Source organism: Corvus brachyrhynchos, unplaced genomic scaffold (assembly GCF_000691975.1).
Source record: "Corvus brachyrhynchos isolate BGI_N302 unplaced genomic scaffold, ASM69197v1 scaffold152, whole genome shotgun sequence".
In the NCBI taxonomy this organism is placed as follows: Eukaryota; Metazoa; Chordata; class Aves; order Passeriformes; family Corvidae; genus Corvus; species Corvus brachyrhynchos.
The window spans coordinates 1,342,573-1,364,899 of NW_008237447.1; the positions used below are offsets into that span (position 1 = coordinate 1,342,573).

At 39.5% G+C, this 22,327-nt stretch overlaps 1 protein-coding gene and 1 long non-coding RNA gene across 3 annotated transcripts in view; one reads left to right on the forward strand and one right to left on the reverse strand.

Moving 5' to 3' along the window:
• The first annotated feature begins 675 nt into the window (after positions 1–675).
• The window catches only part of CD247 (CD247 molecule), a 49,309-nt gene continuing 27,657 nt past the window's right edge, over positions 676–22,327 (forward strand). The window contains exon 1 of one of the 2 annotated variants that reach the window (XM_017731458.1): positions 676–1,184. In XM_017731458.1, coding sequence (XP_017586947.1) covers positions 911–1,184 — 274 coding nt within the window. In that variant the 5' untranslated portion in view covers positions 676–910. The remainder of the gene's footprint in view (positions 1,185–22,327) is intronic. The other variant, XM_017731459.1, reaches the window with a different exon arrangement.
• LOC108446042 overlaps positions 1,191–22,327 on the reverse strand; it is a 29,795-nt gene continuing 8,658 nt past the window's right edge. Inside the window, exons 2-4 of the long non-coding RNA XR_001861150.1 lie at positions 16,898–19,007; positions 7,521–7,662; positions 1,191–5,429 (exon numbers count right to left, since the gene is read on the reverse strand). This is a non-coding gene — a long non-coding RNA (uncharacterized LOC108446042). The remainder of the gene's footprint in view (positions 5,430–7,520; positions 7,663–16,897; positions 19,008–22,327) is intronic.

Consider the following 22,327-nt stretch of genomic DNA (forward strand, 5'->3'; position numbering starts at 1 on the left):
AGCACTGTCCAGGTATCACAGAAGGATATGCTGCACTATTACACCTGGTGCTAGACTACTGTTAGTGTCTAGTAATTTTGGTATTGACTGGCACAATATGTAATAATTATTAAATTAAAGGAAGAGACTGCTTTATCCATATGTTAGCCTTCATTACTCCAGACAGCAAGGTGATTAATTTCTTCCAAGAACTTCAATTTACTTTGCCTTCAAAAGACTATAAATCCTTACTTTTTGTGTGCAGCATAACTCTCATTCCTCCATACTTTTGGGAAATTGTTATCACCAGTTTCTGTACCTCCTGGGGATGTGCATTCCTCTTTCTCTTCTAAGAATTAGAAACAGGAGGAAAAAAAATGATGCATTGAGATGCTTTTACTTCCTCCTAGCCTAAGCTCTGATCCTCAAGTGCTTTAGTAGTATTACTGTTGTAAACATTAAATAGTCAGTGATCTGTTGAGCCAGATGTATTTTGATGGGAGTGAGGCCGAGTTTTAGGCCTTAGGGTTCATCTAAGCTATATTTTCAAGCTTTTCTAATTCACAGTTGTCTAAAATGAACTTTTCTTTTTTATTTTATTAATAAAAATGTGAAAATTTTTATTTGCCCATATTTAAAAATAGCACAATAATGTGAGATTTCTTACAAAGGGGGAGTTAAAAAGGAATACTATATCCTTACCAGTTTAGCCAGCTATATTGTTCAAGAGTGACTATAACTTACAGTTTTAAATTTCTATTTATGCCCTGTGCTGTTCTGGGAATAGTTGCATAGATCCCTTTTGAAGTCAGGTCAAATTTGACACCAGAAAAAGCAACCAGCAGCTGCTGAGTGGGGATGATCTAGGAACCATCAGACAAAGTGGAAAAAACCCCAACTCACTGAAAACCATCTTGCAGAGAGGAAAAGGATGAATAACAGCACCAAAGGAAACCCCAAACATCAATACCAAGAAGGCAAACCCCAGCCCTCAGAGGCTGTGAAGGCAGAGGAAGCCGGCAGGTGGACTCCAAAAGCCCTCATAGGAGGTGAGCCGCTTCCTGTGGCGGCTGCACATGAGCACAGCCCGTGGAGGAGCCTCTTCTCCTTCTCTCCCGTGGCCTCCACACCCAGCACTGTCCGGCCGGGCGAGATGAAGTGGAGGAGGATCGGGATCCTTGCCACCCTGCAGCTCCCAGCCACAGGTAAGGCGGGCTTTGGGTTTGTGAGGAGTTATCGTAAGGCTTTTTTGAGGAAAGGGTGCGATGTTTCTGTGGCGGATTCACCACCATTTTGGTAGCAGGAGGGTGTCTGTGTGAGCACCTCAGCCACGTCTGTCCTCCTGTGAAGGAGGAGCGGGACCTGCTGTGTTGACCTGGCCTGGGGTAAAGAGCCCCTCTGGAAGGCTGGGGTAGGGGGCTCTTCTCCTGCTGGAGCGGTGCCACAGCTGAACAGTAACTAAATAAAGCTCTCAGCCTTCACCTGGGCAGCTTTCCTTGCGATTTAAAAGGGGAAATTTGAGGCAGTGATGGAAAAGTAGTCACTTGAAGTGATCTGTGGGAGAGAGGCTTTTAATGGAGTGGGGTGGCAGGTTTGTGGCCCGCAGCAGAGCCAGCAGGCGGGAAATGGGGCACAGGTGGTGAGCAAAAGGGCAGGGCCCTTCCCCTCATGTCCCTGCCTTCATGCTCATCTCCACTAAACACAGCACCAAATGAAGCCATTTCTTCCTTTGTGTATTTACTCCTGTGGTGCATAGGCCGGCCCCACTGGGGCACCAAGTGGAGCAGCTTCAGTGTGCACACATCTTTCTAAGCGACATTAAGTTCGAGAAGGAGGAATTTACTTTTGTAGGAGCATAGTAGATCAAAAGAGCAAGAAAATTTACATCTGGAGAAGGCCTCTGGTGAGGTCTGAGTGTGCCATAGGCCACATTTGAGCATGCATTAAAGCCAAACCCTCCGGAAGATTTTCCCCCACAATGTATACCCTGGCTGTACTTAACAAACCCTGCATCCTCAAGAGCTTTGGTGACTGCCACAGACATTTTACTGGAAAGTTTTCTGGGGATGAGAGGAGGGTTTTGCACATGCTAGTGCTGTGGAACCAGTCCTAGTGATTTGTGAGGTTTTTCTTTTGGGAGAATTTTGAGTAGAATTTTATGCTCTGTGGCAGGCCATGATTTCTGTTCGTCCTCCATTCGATCCCTGGGGCCTCTGTCCCTTCCTGATACCCAAATATGATCCTGTCCTTAAGTATACTTCTGATACTTAGGTTTTGTACCTTGCTCTGTATCCACAGATGCATGTAAGGCTACAAAGGTACGGAAGGTACTTTAGGTCAAAATCCATCTGCAAAACCACCTTTTTGCATTTCCTCCTTTTTAACCTGTCACACCATACCTGTAGTTCAGGCTCCTATTCATGCATTTTCAGCAGAAAACTTTGAAAAATATGTAATGCAATTTGCAGAGGTCTCTGGTGCAAAGCTCTTGGGGTATTCATGCTCACAAAGAATAGATGGGGTCAAGTTTTGAACTGGATACTGTTGTCATTGTTTTGGAGATGGCTGCCTGTGGATTTGAGGGGAAGTATTTTATTTTGGTTGGATACCTGTAATAATTTGAATTATAGCGGTATTTAGCCAAAGAGTGTAGGTAAAATAGAAGAAATATAAATCAAAACTTGTGGAGTTGTTGCCACATTACGGATACAAAATAGACAGAAACAAAAATGTAAGATCTCTCATTCATTTTGTTCAACAATGAGACCAAACAGTTGGGTTTTTCAGCTCAGAGCTGTGAGCAGAAAGAAAGATTTTCTGTTGCCTGGAGGGTTTTCAAGCTTTCTTAGAGTTGACTTCTAGGGAAATGAACTTTTATTTTTTTCATGAAACAAGCTCAGAGTGGACAGATTCAGTCAGCTGCATACCTTCTTTCAGTGAGTTCATTCCACTTCACTATAAAGTGTTTGTGCTTATTCTTTAAAAGGGCAGTTGAAAGATGCCACCGAGATTAGCACCGAGGAACTCGCAAAGCCCTTCTTTTTGATCTTTGAGTTCTGAAGTAAATATGTCAGGCATGAAAAAAAGTGTTTAAATGTAATTCTAGAGATGGGCCATGAATTCTGATGCAGACTTTGAATTTATTGACACCAGACCACAAATTTCAGGATGTTCAAATTTGGCCTTTGAGCAGTTACGGAGGGAAGGCATCTCACATTTTTACATACACATTTATACGTACATGTTTAATTGTCTTTATTTTCCCTCTTCAAAGGCACAAAAGTGTACATCTGGAAATTTAGCTGAGGTCTTCCTATAACCCCTCTATTAAAAAGTCCATTAAAAGTAATAATTTGAATTTATGGGCAGATGACTTTGTTAATCATGTTGTTTGTTGAGGCATCAGAAGAATATTAGAAGACTTGTACCCAAATATCACAACTGAGATGGCAAAAATCTTCATACAGCTTACAGGGCTTTTGTTCTGAAGTATGCCAGGCTTCGATAGCAATAAAACAGTCCTGTGAGCAACACTGTAGATTTGCCCCCCTATTTTTTTTAAGGCTGATGAGATGATGCTTTGATTTGTACAAACACACACCACACGTGTGGATATAAATGTATGTGCAAGAGTTTAAGAACAGCCCTCCCCTGTTCTACACTTTACAGAGTCATTTTTCTCAGAATTGTCTGCCAAACGGAACTGGACAGTGCCCTGTTTTTAGCTAACTCTGTGGAAACTACAGCATGTCAGTCCTTACCAGATGCTACTTGCACAACTCATTTCCACACTGTTTTTCTGCTCTGCATATCTCTATCTTCTGCCCCTTGGGTGCCATGATGCCAGGAGCCTTTTTTTAGTCTGTTCAGGGACAGGTAATGGGTCCTAGCATTAATTCTTTTCTTGCCTTTCATCAGATGATTTAGCTGCTCTACAAATGACAAGATTTGTAAACCAGGAGTTGTTTACAAGCTTGTCTGAGGAATCCAAACAAGTAAATTCAGACTTCTTTCAATACCATCCCCGTGTCCTATGCACTGTCTTAAGTTCTCAAGCCAAATTCTTGTTACACCTAGGGAGAAAAAAATTTAAAGACTTAATTTTACGTGTTTTATTTCTTTTTTTCTCCTGCCTGTTCACAATGATTCATTAATAATTCATGGAAAAAACCCTATGAAATGGCAGAATGGAACAAAATGTAGGCAATGTAGCCTTTCTTTGTAAAGGGACATTTGTTGAGCTCTTGCAGTGCTGTGTTCAATTCTGTAATGCTTGTTGTAGAGTAAGTGCTTTCTATCTTAACCCTTCCAAGCAAAATTCCTAATCAGTGAAGTAACAAGTTAATGATCACATTCCTTCTGGTTTTTTATGTGCGCTAGATGGGAAGGATATACAAAGTACAGAAAGCTATCTGCAAAATATATTTATTTTTTTCCTCTGTGTGTCCTTCTTAAGTAAGACTACGGGGATAAAAAGCCAAAGTGAAGTTATAAAGGAGGTTCACTAGCAGCTTAAAAGGGACAAGAATTTGATGTACAAATGAATGTTCATGTGAGGAATGTTTTTGACAGCCATTTTTTGTTTTTCACACAAACTTGAATTGTGACTAGCATGATGAGTAAACCCACATGCAAGGGGAAAAAATGCATTAAAAATTACTTCATAACTATTTCCAAATTCTAACCAAACTCCCTTTAAAAAAGAAAGAAAAGTTCTTTTTGCATAATTGCAGACAACCATCAAATCCTCCTCCCCTTTTCCAATTCATCATGTATTTGAGTGTTTATATTATACGTAGAAATGTAAGATGCATCAGCTATTCTGGCAAGGTAACAGAGAACTTTTTAGGCTGGCATGAATAGAAGATACAACTTCTTAAAAATACTTAAAATGTGTATTCTGCTAAAGGTATCTACTTTGTCTGTGTGCATGCTAAACTCGTAAGTGTATTGTTGATTTTTCACTCTTCTGCGGACTTCGGTCAACAGATAAATTCAAGTTTTGCTGCTGATTTTTTTAGTGTTAAGAAAACAATTTATGCTATTCCAGAGCCTGTGAGAAGCTGAAATTTTGCAGATTTTGCTGATTTGTGCTGTTGTATAAGGTAATATTTTGAGACTGGGACTGAATACTGTTTTCTTAATTAAATTACACTCTGGTCCTATAAATAATACATAGCATATTTAGCTTTTAAAGTGTGACAGTCCAAGTCAGATTTTTTTCAGGAAAGTAATGAAGACATTTATCTCCACTTTGCCTTTTGATTTATAACTTCATATATAACAGGTAAAATGTGCAGGCAAATGAAAATCTTGGTTTGCAGTTCTTCGATCTTCTCAGCCAAAGGTACAGGTCTCAGAAGACAGTGGTATGCTTCTGTTCAGCCCCAAACAGTGGACACATCCATCTTTGTGGAAGTTAGACTTCTTTCAGTCCTTTGGCAATATAACTATGAAAAATAGAAGTAAAACCAGCTAGCTGCTAAGCCTCAGAGGTCACAAGCACTGGTGTCTGTGCTAGTTCTGCTTAAGGGATAGAAGCCACCTCAATTTTTGAACCATGTAGATTGGAAATACTTGAAGTCCTACAAGTTCCCTAGGAATAAAACAGCAAGCCCTTTGTGTATTTTGTTCTCAATCCGTCGTTGTACGTCTGTTGAGTCTTACAATGACAGCGAGTTTGGAATTTTCCACCTTTCTGTGCTTTTGGTATATGAGAATATGTTAAACATGTACTTGTAGAGCCTGATGCTCCTCGCACTGTCTGGTCTATTTCTTTTGTAAGATGCATCTGTAGTGGAAACTTCACCTCTATCCTGACTCTTTCTGAGTAGCAGGCCATTCTTTTCAGTTTTTTCTATTTTTAAGTGAAGGAGAAACCATAATGATAACACAAGTCTGAAAACTCAGACAACGCGGAGGTGAAATATATTCCGAATTAGAATTTGATGGAAGCTGACAAGGGAGAAAGGTTGGAAAATTTTCAACAAAGGATAGAATAAATAGCAGCAGGACATACTGAGTAAGCCTAGAGAGTGGCCAGTTGTCAATACTTGTGGGCTGTTTTGTCTGGGTTTTTTTAGGAAATCTCACGGTATATGATTTATGAACAAATCAAGCTGTCGTCTCAGGTGAAAATCTTAACTTACACTGCAAATAAACTTTTCTAGTTTCCTAGTAAAGTTTTCTATCTCGTAAAGTTAACCTTGAAAATGCAAGCCTGCATGGCTTCAGGAACAATAAAAGAGCAAACTAGCTATATAATTTGTCACTTCTAATTTTTTTTTTTTTTTTTTTTTTTGGACAATTGCTATTTTGGCAGAGCGATAGCATGCTGCAATGCTCAATGGTTGCAAACACTAAAAATAGTTTCCTCATCAAAAAGAAAAGCACATGAAACATTTTGAACCACGGAACACTTAAAGAAGGTTGCCTAAGACCCCCCAAGTTTATATAACAAAAATAAATTAATAGATTTTATTATTTAAATCAGAGTAATGGTTTGAAGCACTTTTCTAATGGGATAAGATGCAACACGCAGGAAATTAATCAGAGAATACTAATTTGGGTGGTGTTTTATTTCAAGTAAGTGTACGCTGGCCACTGAATAAAGACCTTTGTAACTAAAAACCCCTTTTTCTGGTTGTTCATCCAAATTTCATACTGAGTTTGTTCCAGCCAAGAGCATGGGTGTTTTGCATTCATTTCACTTAGAGTGTTGCTGTCATCTGCATGATAGCCAAACTTGAAATAAACGGAGCCAAGTATTTATAAAGTGCTTCCCAAATAATAAAAGCACCAGTGTGTGTTGTAAATTCATTCCAATTCCCCATGGTGTACATCTCCTCACAAAGCAAACTGAGGCTTAGGGGAAACAGAACAGAAAAATCTCCAGTTGGTGACCACTGGATGGGTGGGAGCAAATCGAGGCTCTTTGCGTGGGCATGTGGGTTTTGGAGCAGGGCCCAAACTAATTGGGTACTTAGTTTTCAAAACACTTATTTTGAATTAGTTCATATAGAAATTCAGCTCAAACTAAGACTGAACATCCAGTATTTTACTTCAGATCAATCTAAAGCAAGAGTTTGGTATAGTCTGACAATGTCACTTTTTAAATACTCTCGGCAAACATCATTTCAGTCAGGGAGATAAGCTTCCTGATGGTCGATACCATGCATTCCTAATTATCAAATGTTCATTTTGTCACTCAGAAATAACTGAAGTTTTGAATGGCTCCTTTAAAAAATATATATAAACTGGATTCCTGAGCTGGGATCTTGCAGCTCACTATTAATACAGCAGAATTTTAAACCTTTGCAAGGAAAAATTGTGATGCATATCGTATTGTATAGCGTAGCCATAAAAGTACTACAACATTTGGTTGTTTCTTTAGTTGCATATCAGCAAGCTTCAGTCAGGAAACCCCATATCAAGTCTTTGGGAGCAGAAATAATTTCTGTGTTTATCCACTGTGTGTTGTTGCCATTTATGTTGTTTCCCATCCAGCCATGTGAAGCCAACTCCAGGAAAGAAAGTCTTACCGGAATTATTTGGAGTCCTCTCACTCTCTTTTCCTCTTTGTTTTTCTCTCCATGATGCAAAGTTGAACAATGTCATCACTTTGGGCTTTTATGTAAGTAAGGTAATTTCAGCAGCACTTTGTTCAAGCATGCAGGTGCATTTCTGGAGGTGGCAAAAATAAAATAACATCTTACAAGTTGGATTAATAATCATTTTCTAAGGGAAGAAAGATGGGATACAGAGAGAGAGAAATACTCTTTTTGTTGATATCTTCTAAAAAAAGTCTATACTATAGACAGTTTCTAAGAAGCAAACAAATAATTCTGTGAATTACTACAAGAATAGTTGCTCTGTTCATAAAATGTCATCCATGTAGCAAATTAGTATCTTTGGATAATTTTGGAAAGAATGCTGTTTAAATTCTACACATTTTATAAAAACTTGCTGCTAATTTTCAGGATTCATTTGTTGTTTTATGTTATTTTATGATTCGTTGCCTAGAGGCAAAATAGCTGAGTTAGTGTCCACAGGGGAAGTCATTCTGACAGTCTCAGTCATTATAGACTAGAAACTCTTAAGGCAATTTGTAATAAAAAGATTTTCAAGAGAAGTGTATGGAAGCAGTGCTGTACGAGGCAATGTAAGTATACATTTTTCTGTTTGACTTTTTTATTATGACTTTTAATTTTCATATTTCTCAGGAAATGGAAAAATCCTTGCTATTAATACTGGTTCAGCACTTAATAGTCTGTTGGAATTTGAGGAGATACAAATGCAACACAACCAAAGTAACCCATGTGATAATTAACCAGAGGCTTACACTAGGGATAGATTTGACTTCATGCTTTTTTCTTTCCTGCATTTTTTCCCCCTCATTTATCTGTCACATCTTCATTACTAAAGGGCTTCTGGTTCTTTCAGTCTCTTTCAGGACATGGAAATTCTCTGCCTAAATATTTTTGAGGGGTTTCGCTGATGAGTGGAGTAGGAGAACGAAGTATTTGCAGGTGGTAATCTCAGAATTAGTGAAAGCAAATGAGGAAACCTTTCAGAGAAGGAAAGGCGAATCACTATACCCCATCACTAGTTGCCTAATTTTTAACTTCTTGAAACTATTGATCTTTTAAATGTAAAACTGAGCATTCATGTGTTATGAGCATAACTGTAGCCAGCAAGCCAGAGAAGATAAACAAGGTTAAGCTGCCTGGATTTCAAGCAGAAGGTCAAACACTGTTCCAGTTACGTTAAAAAATGAGCCTCTAATATATGCCAGAAAGGCTTTCTAGAATTAACCCTCTCAGAATACGCATCTAAAAAGGAAAGAAATCTCTAGATCTCTTTGGATAGAATTAGTTTTAATTATTCGTTCAGTAGGACCCATTCTCATTTTTATTGGAGCAGGGAGGTGATGGGAGCTTCGCCTACCCACACCCCATGCTCTAGATGAGCAGAGTGGTGCAGGGAATGCTGATTCCCGGTGGCACAGTCCTGCATCCTGCTCCATTTGGGTCATGGCACAGATGGGTGGCCGTTCACTGCTGATGAGCTCTAAAATGCCCTTGTTTGAAAGCCCAAACCATCCCAAATTTTGGCAGATGGCCCCTATTTTCTGCATCAGGCTCAGTGCAGTTTGCTGACAATCTGTTATTTCTTTTCTCCAGAAAATTATTCCTAATTTTATTGAAAATAGCACAACATTGTCCATTTTGGTTTTTTTTTTTTTAATACAGCAAGTTTGCAAGAGAACTTACAGTAATTTTTTTGAGGCTGTCTCGATTTGATCTAAGATTCTGATGAAGACTCTTTGTAACTTCAAAATGATGGTCTGCCCACAAAAGTCTGAAAAGAACTACAGATCTTCAACAGCTTTGCTGTTCGTTTTCAAAAATGGTTTGCCTAAAAATATAATGAAATATTCAATGTTGTGCCAACTGGGGTCATTAATTGACTTTCTTTTTAATTTCCGAAGTGTGATCCATTCAGATCACATCTCCGAGTGTTTCTCCTTGACTCAAATGTTAAAAAACCCAAAATTCTCTCACAAAATTACTTCTCTCTAAGAGAAGCAACTTTAATTTACCTTGTTTTGAATTCTCTCTTAAATTTCAGATGTCTCTACTATTAAGGTGAACTAGGTAGAACTGGTTTTTGTCTTCTCCTGTCTATTCATGCAGCTAAATTAATCTCTTTTTTTCCTAATAATTCAGATGCTATTTCGCTACTTGACTCAAAACTCAGCAGCACTCTAATGCATTTGTCGCTGCTGTTAGCTACGTCTCTCCTGATGGAAAAGCAGCACTGCTTATTTTCAGGCTTGAGACTTTTTTTTTCTTTTTATAACTCTCTTAAAGAAGTTACAGATATGAACCTTCAGCCCTATCTTGTTGTAACATCTTTTCCAAAGTGTTCTTCTCTGATTTTATCTTTCTCAGCTGCAGAGAAGTAGCTAACAGGTTTGCCCCCTTTCTCTCTTGCTCTTCTTTTTACATCCTGAGCCAAATGTCTATTTGTTAGACATAATGGTTGTAGTAGAACAAATATCAGGTTTAAAACAGAGCTTAAAGGGAAGCAACTTTCTGCAAAATTTTGAAATATTTTAATATTCTCCCCCCTGCTATCCTCACCCTTATTTTCCATTGGGGTAATCCAAACCCAATCCGAAGTATTTTTGTGAGACAGCAAAAAGTCAGTGAGCAGTTTGTGTTCTGCATTTGGGAAGAGGGAAATCCAGATTCAGCTCCTAATTCTGAATGATTTGGAGCAGGAGCTTGAATGGGACTCCCACATGCTAAGTCATTTGAGAGACTTGCTGATTTTGGTGAGAAATTCTAATGGAGTCTAGAAAGATTCCTCAGTTAATGAGCCATTAGAATTTCTCCCGGGAAATATTCCTGATGAGCTTGATAAACCTATGAAAAAAAAAAAAAATTTAAATTTCAGCCTCAGTTGTACTATTTTACAGAATCAATTTAATCCTTTGCAATCAGTTAATGGGGTATGTGTATCTAAGAGCTTCTCCATCCACCCTGGCAAAAATTATTGTGCTCTCTTTAGTAGCAACTGTGTTCCAGCACGACCAGAATCACTGAGCAGGCTCCTGCGTGTGAGAGTCTCTGCAAAACGCTGCACAGAGGTGGGGCTGTTCCCTCATGCCTGGGTATATAAAAACAGAATTAACATGAGGTCTGGCAATATATGCTTATATATGGATGGTTCTGCCACTGCTGAAACCACATCTAATTATACAGGCCTGGAAGATTTGGAAGAAGGCTACCAAATCTTAAAGATACACGGGGATGTGAGGGATTCAGCAACACGAAATGCAATCAGCAGAGGCAATCTGAGAAAGCCCAGCACATGTGCTGACCTTTCCTGAACAGAAGGATTATCTGGAGCCTGAAAGGAGGGCTTCAGGTATTCAAAAAGATCTGGCAAGCAGCATCACCTCTAGATGTGCTGTAACTGTAATGTGGAGATGGTAATTAATTTCTGTTGAACTTTCCCCTTCTAATTAGTTCACGGCAGTGTTTTAATAAATGCCACTTATTTAAGCATAGCTAATTTAAAACTAATTTGGCTATCTTGCTTAGGCAGCCGCCCAGTGGTGTCAGCAGGAGTTTTGCTTCAGACAAACTGCTTGGGCATTTACCCAGCTGCTCAGCCAGACTTTTGCAGCTCACACAAAGATCTGTGCTGAAGGGAAGGTGCTGTTATCAGATAATTGGAAACCAATTTACTGATGTTTTTGTGAGCTGCTGCCTCCTCCATAAAGACTGCAGTATATGCCAACGATTTGGAATGGAGAAAGTTTCTCATTCTGTGCCTTTGGATTCAGTGGGGTCTTCACCTCTTTTGATGATTGAGGGTCGTAGTGTAATAAAAACATGGTAGTGTTCAGCCTCACCATACTTAGAAGGTATCTTATACACAAGGAAATTAGTGCCTATAAGTAGTTATATTATCTGGCATTTATTTGTGAATTTGCATATATAAATGATTTTACAAAGCAGTTTTAATGAGAGCTCCAGTTAAAAAAGGTATAATTGCTAAAGCAGTTTTGTTTTGAGGTTTTCATCTTTCTTTAACTCCTCATTATCTTATTTTGTTGTAGTTCTGATTACTTTTAAGTATCTTCTGGTGCTTTTTAATCCATCTGATTAGGAAGATGGCTATTAAGATACTAAGAAAAATCAGTATGAATGAAATGTAACATTTTTAAATCGGGCAGTTTGAACTTTGGGATCTTTTTTGAAGGATTTGTAGATAATTCTGACAATTCCAATCATCCTCAATGGTCTTTCTCCCCTTAGTGAAACAGTGCTGGTTTTTAGATAAAGCGAGAAAATGGGAAAATGGGGTTGTGGGTTTTGTATTTTCACTTGTGGTTGATGATTTACTCTGCAACCTTTAGAAATCCACTGTGTGTAGGCTTTCCAATAAACTGGAACTGGATCAATCAATTCCAGTTTAATCGAAATGGGCCACACTGTTGCCTTTTTTTGTTAACTGTGCATTACTTATCTGGTTGCCAATACACAAATAACACTTAGCAAGTGTTAAAACATGAGGTCCTGAAGACCCTATATGGTATTTTAGAATTTGATTAATCAATACAGAGGTTTATTTGCCTATTTCATGATGGTGTTTTGAAAGCTGAGATCTATCAAGTATCCTTTAGATCCTCCAATGCAATGTTTTATATATATAGTAAGTAAGAAAATCATATATAGAAAACTAAAATAGTGCCTGCATTTAATTTGCTGCTACATCCACACACACAGTGATACTTCCTGCTTACGGGACAACCTTTACTTGCCTTAGGAAGATGGACAACACTTTCCCTTCCCACTGTTTAAAAAGCCTTTGTAATTCAAGACTCGAATGGATGAGAGTAACAAAAAAGTAAAGATCAGTTATGGGTGTGCTGTTAGCCTTCCTCAAGTGGGGATAGAGAGGAAAAAATAATGCCTCTGTGTTATTTCACACATACAAAGCATCTGTAGCTCTTTAGGAAATGTGCTCTAGAGCCAAAGAACATTTATTGCCCTCCACACAACACACACATCTGTCACAGCTCTTAACGTGATGGTGTTTAGCCTGGTTGGCAACTGAATGTTGTTGTTTAGAGACAGCCTTACTGGGATAGCAAAAATACAAAACCAATGATTCTAGCTACCTCTTACTCCTACAGGAACACCTGTGCTAAGACCTGATGATTGTGATGTCCATATATCTCATTTAGGCTAATTAAAATCTGTGATATTTTGAATGGGAGTAGTTCTTGCTATTTCAGCAGGTGTTGAAGCTCCGCTGTCAGCTGTCTGTCTGCCTCCCCCTGCATGCTGCTTTTCTCCCAGGTAGCTCCTGGCTGCTGAGGGTTGCCCTGTGCATTAACTATTAACCAGGCATCAAGGCAAGGCCCTCCTTTGAGGATTGAGTGCAGTTTATGTGCTCAGTGTATGCAGACTCTGTTGAGTCAGGCACCCAACAGAGCACCTTGGTCTTGAACTCCTTCCTCTCGGGCTGCTGAGAAGGGAAGTCGCCTGAGGGGAGCTGTATTTCAGCAGAGCTCTTGTTCTGCCTGCTTTGGCTTATCCAGGGTAATACCTGTAATGGGGCTTGGAAAATGCTCCATACCTGGCACTTAGCTATTTTCTGTGTCATGTGTGTGAACCAGACAGGCGTGAGCTTGACTGAAAGCTACTCCAGATTTTCTTTTTTTTCCCCAAGCCTTTCAGTCTTGGGGTCTTGAGCTGAGAAGAAAAAGTGTGAAGTATTTGGTGATAGAGCCCTTAAGTCAAGTGGCACTTTGAATGGAGTTTACATATAATTAGTCAAAACATTGCCTCTTCAACATCTGTTTGTAGCATGTAAAAGGACACCCACTTGAGTATTCATGGAGGGGATGATTGCTGCCTAAAATACACTGGGAGAGAGAAGATGAAATGAAAAGGAGAATACATGTTATTAAAAAAAAAAGTTATAAACTGATTGCTGAATTACTTCAGAAGGACAACAAGAAGAATTTACACTATCCAAATAGCTTTGGCACAGGGCAAAGTGGATAAAACCCGAGTCCTTACTTGGGAACAGTTTGCCGAGTTTATGGAATGGACTTTTTCAGATGGTTGGCTGTAGGAGGCCAAGTCTGCCAGGGAGACCTTCCTCAGCCCTAATCTGTTCTAATTTATGCATTTGAGAGGTTTGATAATCCCATTACAGAAGTGTTTATGTTAATTTAATGGCTAAGTTCACATGTGCTCTTTGGTATATCAGCATGAAAATGTGCTCCACGTCTATTCTTGAAACCATTTTTAAATGTACATTTCACGAAGATCAAAGATGATCTTCAGCATTTGTTTACTGCACCCTGCAGATGTATTAAAATTATAAAATCTATTGATAATCTTTCATCTTTTATCAGATAAACAGCAGTTTTCTGTAAGTGAAGTTCTACTATTAGATACATACAGTCCAAGGTGGAGGGAATAATGTTTTCTCAGCAGGTGCCAGGAATAATGGAATACTTCTTTAAGCTTGGCATTACCGTTTCAAAGGCAGTGAGGGCTATTGCTGCTGGGACCTCCTCTGTCCTACTTCTTCCCTTTTTACTACTTGGATTTTGTGTTTTCTAATCAAATGGTGTGGGTATGTCTTCCTAGTTATTTACCTCCCCACCATCTGAGATTTATTGTGATATCTGTAATAGTAAATGGTTTGAAAAATGCAAACAGAAGCTGGGAAATCCAGAAATGCGAATTCATAAATATCTTCTTAATTTCATTCTATTTGACTTTCTCTGGCCATGCTACTTGTATATCCCTGGATGTTCTCCTACACACACGCTTCCTATATAAGAAAAAAAGGCTTTGTGTGTGTGCCTGTCACCTTTTAGAATTGCATTATTGGAACTTAAGAGCTGGCAAATTTCCTGTCTTTAAAATATTGAATTTGTTGAATGACAGGAGTAACACCTTTGATATTATTTGAGAGATATACAGCCTTCCTGCTATAAGAAAGATTTGGTTAAAACTGCTACTGCTTCAAGAGCATTTAAAACTGTGAGTGGAGAAAGGAATAGTACAGATCCTTTTAATGGAATTGTGAGATGCAAGTTGGTTCCCCCTCCCTGTGTAATCCTTTCATGTAGAGGGTCTCTGAACTGTCAGTAGTGTGGGAAGAGCAATGGTAGTTGCAACTGAATTTAAAGAAAGGGCTTTTCAGCAGCCGTCTTGCTCAGGTTCATCAAACAACGATAGACATGAATACGTTTAATTCCTGCATTTTTCTTGCTGATTACCTTCTTAGCCAGCTTACAGGTATGAACATAATGCAGTTCTGTGACACGCAGGTTCTAAAATTTACATCAAGCCCCAGTTTTCTGAATAAATGGTCTGAAGTTTCTGGCATGGCAGTAAAACTGCCTGTGCAGTTACCACTGAATACAGACAGCTTGCCTGTTGAACTCGAAATTTAAGAAAGAACATAATGTTATATTTAGATACTACTTCAATAAAATGTCTGAGTTCATGACAGGAGATATCTAGACAGCTGATGACAGCCATGGCAGTTCTGTCAGCTCCAGAAAGGTGTTGTGATGGCTTGTTCTCTTAGGGGAGAAAGAAGTCAGGACAGCAAACCATTAAACCAGCACCATACATCTAGGAGGCTGTGTGTATGAGAGTGAGACATACTGGAGTGCAAGGAGCAGACAACTCCAACTCTTTGTGCCCTCTCATAAAGGAAGAGTAGGGGTGATGCTCTGCTATAAGGAAATAGACCTTTGATGTGTCTTTTTTGGTCAGAGAGGCCTGTTTGTGTTGCTTATCCCAAGGTGTAGGTCATTGTCTCAGTCACGTTCCTTCTTCTCCAAGTGAAGTACTGCTGGTGGGTGGATTGTGTGAACTCATGGGAGGACAGAGGCCTCATAACGCTGTTCAGTGTGTGAGACGTCACCTCCACACCTAGCATTGCGTATCAAAAAGTAGCTGTGTGACTGCTGAAATTAGTCTAGGTTGGCTACACCAGGCTTTTGACCCTTATCAGCACCTCAACAGGTATCAGTGTTGCAGTATGAATGGAACATCTCCTGAAAGCATCACCATAAATGAACTCTTGTGAAAGAGACAAAGAGAAGCCATGGTGCAAATTAGTTACGCTATACTAAAATTAGCTTCTTGATAGTTGACATTACAGGGAGTCTAACACGTTTCGGTCTTGCAATGCAGACAGGACTGTGATTTGTGTCTTTACCTTATCCCTGAATTATGTGATAGCCTTTGGTTTTGGCTGGGCTGTAACGTGATTTGGGAATGTGGCTTGACCATCTACATTGCAGAATAAATGATGTTCCCAGCATGTTTGAACAATTAATCTGATGAATACCTTTCCTTCCCCCAGTGAAGGCTATTTTTAATCTTTTAATGAATCAGCACTTGCTACTCATCTCATTGCTTTCATTAATCTAATGATTTCCTAGAAATTGGAAATACTTCATAACCTGTAATAGGTCCTCACACTCCTCTCCTGAAGTAGTATGTTCTTGTAATTTCTATTCTAATGGGGTAAATCAATGTGCAGAATGGTTAATTGTCTTTCAGAAAGTCTCTGTCAAAGCCAGCAACAGAACTCCCAATTGCTGTAACCATTAAATATGGTATCTTTCCAAGTTTGAATTCATGATGATCTAATAGAATGGCAAACTAGACCAGAGCAGGCAAGAAAATATGTAAAAGTATATTTCAGGAGCTTTGTTCATGAGCTTTCAGCTAAAGCAAGGGGAAGTTGTTTCATGTTGCTGGTTTTGCACAAAAACTGCTATATAAGTAGAAACTCATATTACGATAAGAAAAGTAGCTCCACACAAGCCATTGCAACAAGAATGAAAAGGAATGGAAGATAAATGCAGTGCTGAAGCATGTAGTAGATGAGTTGTAAGATACTCTACGTACCTTTACAACCACCAAATCGAAAGAGATTTAAAAATCATCAACCAAAGCCAACCTGATTGACAGCAAATGAGTATCATGTTGAGCAGGGAAAAGCCCAGACACAGCAGTATGACACAGAATTTGGTTAAAAATCCATTTGGTGACTCATAATAGGATGCTGGCAAAGCTGAAATTTTACTAAATAGTAGAGTCCAAAATGACACGTGCAATGAAGATAAGGAGTAAATGAGATACATCAGTGAGGATTTAGGTTAAGACAGAAAGGGCTTGGAAAGGGAAGTCTTAACTGATATTAGATACAAGGTTTGATTCTGGTTGTTAAAATGATACTCTCAATGATACTATCCTTGTTACTGGGAATGCTGTAGATGTGCTGGAAACCACAAGGCAGCAGCATTTTGCTTAAGCAACCATCTATTGGATGAAAACAGCAAAGTTGGCTTTACCTTGAAGGAGCTGGACGTGAGCAGCCTGTCGGGCTCTCGTCCCCCCGCCGCGCAGCCCCGGGCGAGGGGCCGTGAGGGCGGCACGGGGTTTCCCCAGCCCCTGCTCAGCCTCGCTCCCATTGCCTGGTGCGTGCTCCCTGCGCGGGAAGGACCCTCGGGCCGGGACTGGGAGAGTTCCTGGGCAGAGCCCCGGCCGCGGCTGGGGAAATGAGCAGCTCTCCAACACCTACCAACAGTCCCTCCCTAGAGATTGCCTTCCCACCGGACTCCTGGTTTGGTATAGGCGTGTTACAGTATCCCCGCTGTAACAATAGCTGACATTTGAAGGGGAACAAGATGAAAATAACCTCCAAAAGAACCCACCATGGATGTGTTGTTCTGTAGTAAACTGACAGAAGGGTGTTATGGCCAGAAGGGAAATCTTGCTTTGAGTCTGTTTTTCCCTTGAAAAGGCAATACTACAACTGCTGCATTAAATAGGAAGTTTCAGTGGAGAAAGTGCATCCATCGACCTTCATGATTTGTTTCTTATTTCTAGCAACATTTTTATGAAGAAATACTTTTTTGTTGTTGTTGTTTCCAAGCAAAATACATATGAAAATCAGGAATAAGGTCTTGAGTTCCCAGGGGATTGCTGTGAGACTGGACAGTGTGTCTGCATCAACCCAGATGTCTGTCCTGGGATTACTGCTGGCTAGGCAACCCTCAGGTGGGCTGCTACTGATCTTAGCAAAGCAGTAGGATGATGAACATTTGACTGCCTCAAAATGTTGGTATCTGTAACTGGAAAGGTATGTAAATTTAAAATAGCAGGGGTTTTCCAAGGTGTTGAAAAGGAATGGGGAGAGTGGGTGGCAGAGGAGCTACCATAAATTTTCTCCAGATACAGAGGCTGAAGATGTTTTGAATTCTTCCCCTTTAGACCTGCCTTAAGCTGAGGACCAGAATCAGAGGGGCTTTCAGGAAAGCCGTGTGTGGGTGTAGAAAATGAAAGCATGGTAAGGCCACAGTCTTCAAACTCATGCAGGGAGTAAGTTCAATAATGTCGTGGGGTCTGAGGTTGTGATGTTAATTTTACTCTTGTACAGGAAAACCATGGTGCCTCTCACATTGCTGGTCATCGCATGATACTGTCACATGGCTTTCCCATTTGTGGTGCTTTTGGATCCAGGGCTGTCGCTGATCTGCCACATGAATGTCAAATGGCCATTGCCTGTTTCTGTGCCTGTACCCCTTTGTTGCTTGTTTACTTGGGTTCTGATTGTGTTGCACCTCGTACAGTGTATTAATTAATGCACTAATTGAAGCTAGGATTAACCAGAAACACAAGTCTTTGCAGGTCTGAGGTACATGCAGCCTTTTGAGGACAGCTGCTATATTGAAGCAGGTGCACGGGTAACGCCATAAACAGTATCATCTAAAACTGCAGTGATTGATAGCTGGGTCTCAAGACTATTTAATGATTTACAATGGCAATCAAGTTCTGCTGTTATCATTTTATGGGCACTGAACATTCATCAGTGAGAAACACAACCCTTATAGCAAAGCAGGTTGCTATTGGGAGTTTCACGTGGAGGTCAACTGGATAGCTGAGTACCTCTGTCAAAAGCCTCTGGGTGATTTAAAGTAAGAGAGCTTTGTGGGTTTGGTTTGGGTTTTTTGTTTAAAATTTTCTGTCCATCTCCAGAGACAGTGGTGTTTTCTCACAAGAGCATCTTAGAGACTGTGTCTCTTCCACTGCTGACTTGTTTAGGGCCACAGAGGTGCTTCAACACCGAGACCGTGACTCCTTTTGTTTTCAATGTTTCTGTGCGCTCCTTCTGAAATGCGCAAGTGTCGGGCTGCTTTCCCCTCAACTCAGCAGAAAATGCTAGCACTGCTGATCTCTGTGACAGAGCAACGGGTGACAAACTGCCTTGTCATTTCAATCAAAGCCACCCACACTTGTCATTAGGTTTATCCAGGGTTAAACTGTTCATTACGCGCCAGCCTGGCTGCCAGGGGTGGCTGTTTTTCTTAATCTCGTGTCATAACTGTTGTAGGTCGGAGGCGGGGATGGAGGCACCTGCTGGCTCAAGTGACAGCTTTATTCTGGGAGCTGCAGACTCAGCTGAAAGAGAAAACAAATGGGGACACGTATTAGTGGGCCTGCAGTTCACAGGGATAATGTGTTTTGTCAAATTAAGAGTTTGTTTAAACGAAGTTATACAGCAGTTCTCATCTCCTACTTCCTGTATACCCTAAATTTGGACTTCTGTGGAAACTCTGGTTTTCTATAGGTCTCTTGTATCCTTCTCTCACATTAAACTGCTTTTTAGTGTTGTTGGGGTTTTCTTTTCCTTTTTTTTTGTTAAGAGTCCTTGATGTTTTAATTTTAATATATTCAACAAAATTTGCTACGAATTCTTATTCCAGGCTTTTGGTTAAAAAAAGGCAAATATATAAGAAGAGATGATGTGGACTCAGATAGTGTAACCTATTTCATATTGTAACAGCACCACTCCAAATACATTTCATTTTTATTCTTATTTTTGTCATGTTATGTCTCTGGATTACAAACTTACTTTTCTTCATCTTGGCCTGATAGGGTTAGGGCAATACTGTTCAGTGCCTTATCTCTTGGAAGTGGGAATCTTGTTTTGAGTCTGACACTGACAGGCTTTGCCTACCACTTACTACAGCTAAGTGGAAATAAAGAGTATTTTGAAATTTTTCATTATGTACTGTGCTATTATTTGTAAAAAGCCCACCTGTGCTCCTGAGAGACAGCTACTCCCTGGATAGCTAAAGGAGAAAAGAGTAATTATTTTTATATTTATTTTTATCCCAACCACTGGAAAGAAAATGTCTGCATTTGAGTTATTTTAAGTAAATACTCTATGATGGTTTTTTTTTAATATGATAACATTTACAGGTGCATTAAAACTTTGATTTAATTTTCATAGTATGTTCAAGTACTAGGTATACTGCATGTGTATTTTTTTATAACTTAAACTACCTAAATTCTGGCAATACTGCCAACTATTCATTGCTAATGGATAACTTTAAATGACCCAAATATCCTAAGCAATTTCAATAACCCAAGCTTTAAACCAATATAACTTATTAAAGCATGTTTTCTTATTTCCTCCTGGTTTAATCAACCCTATATAGATGAAGAAGCATTTAAGGTAAATATATATAATTATGTGTTATAGTATCTTTATTATATATCAATTTTATTTTGTTTTTAATATAACATCGATATATAAAATACCTCAATATGCTGCATGCTAAAAATAAGTGTATTCTAACAATGTTGAGGCTTTCCAAGAGAATATATAGCATGCATCTCAAACTTGGGCTCTGGGGCAAGTTTTTATTATTATGGCCATTAAAATAAGGAGTTCTTTTCATACAGAAAAGCAACATCAATCGTCTGACCTGCATCTTTCCCTCAGCACTCTGAACAAAAGCTTTTATCAGCAAAGTTTCTCTCTGCTTGCGGGAATGCAGCACAAGTTGACTGGGATAGTTTTTAGGAACTTCCTAAAATTTTTCAGTCAAGTACCTGGTTTGTTCAGATCCCTTTTTTATTAGGCAGAGCAGGTGAATCTTTTGCCTGACACAGTGAGGGACATGGACCTAGACCTTCCATTTGGGATGGATAAGAGCAGTGAGACCTCAATGCTTGCACAGAGTCAAGCCCTCAGTTTTTACCTGGGATTTTGTGGTGGCAGATGGTTTGAGTTTGGTTGGAATTTATTACTGGGTGATTTAAAATGGGAGAGCTTTCCTGTGGGATGTATGTGGAGTGGGGAGAAAGGGTAAGATTAAAAGAAGGGGAGGAGAGAACGAGGCAAATGTTCTGTCAAGGTTAGGCTACTTGCAGAGACAGCCGAGGTGAGAACAAAAGGGAAAGCATCAGAGGGTAAGCAGCAAAGCATAGGGTTAAGGGGAGAATTATAGGTATGATGGCCCAGTAACTTTCCTTTGTATCACCCTTTTCATGTTAGAAATGATCCTGGGAAGCCAAGCTGTGGTTCAGAGGCAAGATGCAATTCAAACACTGCTTTGATTGTGACCCGTAAGGCAAAGGTAGAAATGACCTTCCTAAAGTTTTGCTTACACAGATGAGGACGAGCACAGAATCCTAGAGAGAGCTCTGGATTCATCTCATGAGGGTTGTGGTGGTTGAATCTCACACAGCATGAAGCTGTGATAGCAGTACCTCCCCTGCAGGTGAGTACATAGCTTTGGATAAACATCTACCTTGTTTGTCCATCAGAGCTGTCCACACCAGGGTTTGTTTTCCTACCTTTTAACACTTTGTGTCCTCAGGTATTTCAGTTATCCATTGCTTGCACCTAAGTAATCCTTACTATTCCTTCACTGACTGCTAAAATTTGGATTGAACCATTACAGGGTCAGTTCTGTGCATGGCACAAGAATAGCAAATGTGCTGCTAATTCCCCAGGAACAGGAAGAGCAGGGATCAATTACAAATCTGTTCATGTTACACCTCATTGGGCTGAAATATTTCAGGATAAATTCTATGGGAAAAACACAAGAGAGGAATGTGGAAAGAAAGAGAAAATGCGAAGTAGCTTTACCAAAGATTATGAGGATAACTGAACTGATTACTTGGTAAATTATTATCAATTATCTCCACAAAGGAATGGATGGTGGATTTATCTGAATCATTTTTGCTGGTGCTACACAGAACAGAGAGGAGGGAAGGAGGTATTGTATAGGTCCTGTAAACGGTACAGTGAAGCTCACAAAAAGGTGTCAGTAGGAGGTGCAGGTGAAAATTTGGGTCTGAAGAGATGATTAGTAAGGATCTGTAAGAACTGATATGGATATTGCTATTTAATATCATATTTAATAACAATGGCAGAAAAATGTAGGAGTATGTGAATAAAACCTGTAGATGACACTGGCTAGGAACATATCTTCAACACAGAAGCAGTCTTCAATATCAGAATTTCATGGACATAAAATAGACATATGATAACTCATCCAATGTGTCCCATTTATCTTTGTTTTAAAATTCCAGAATACGACCACCTTATTTCCCTGTAGATTATGTCTTTAGAGTTAACCAAACAGTGGTAAACTGCTTAGCTCATGGGTTCCCTTCCCTCCTGTCAGAAGTACAAGAAAAAATTAGATGTAAGTTGGTATCTGAAGTTCAGCCAAAGTTTGCACCAGCTCTAATGATGTTTGAATTCACTGACTGCTGGGTGAATTACACAATTCTTAAACTTTTTAAAATCGAATACAAGTATTGTGGTGCTTTGTATCCTTAGCTATGTTTTAGTCAATAATAAGGCATTCAGGTCAGTGTAATTCAGATATGTCAGAGATCTCATGTTTGCTGCTGTGCCACCTTCTGCCTCAGTAAACAAGAGATCATCAGTGTTTGCTTTTTAAAACAAAACCACGGAA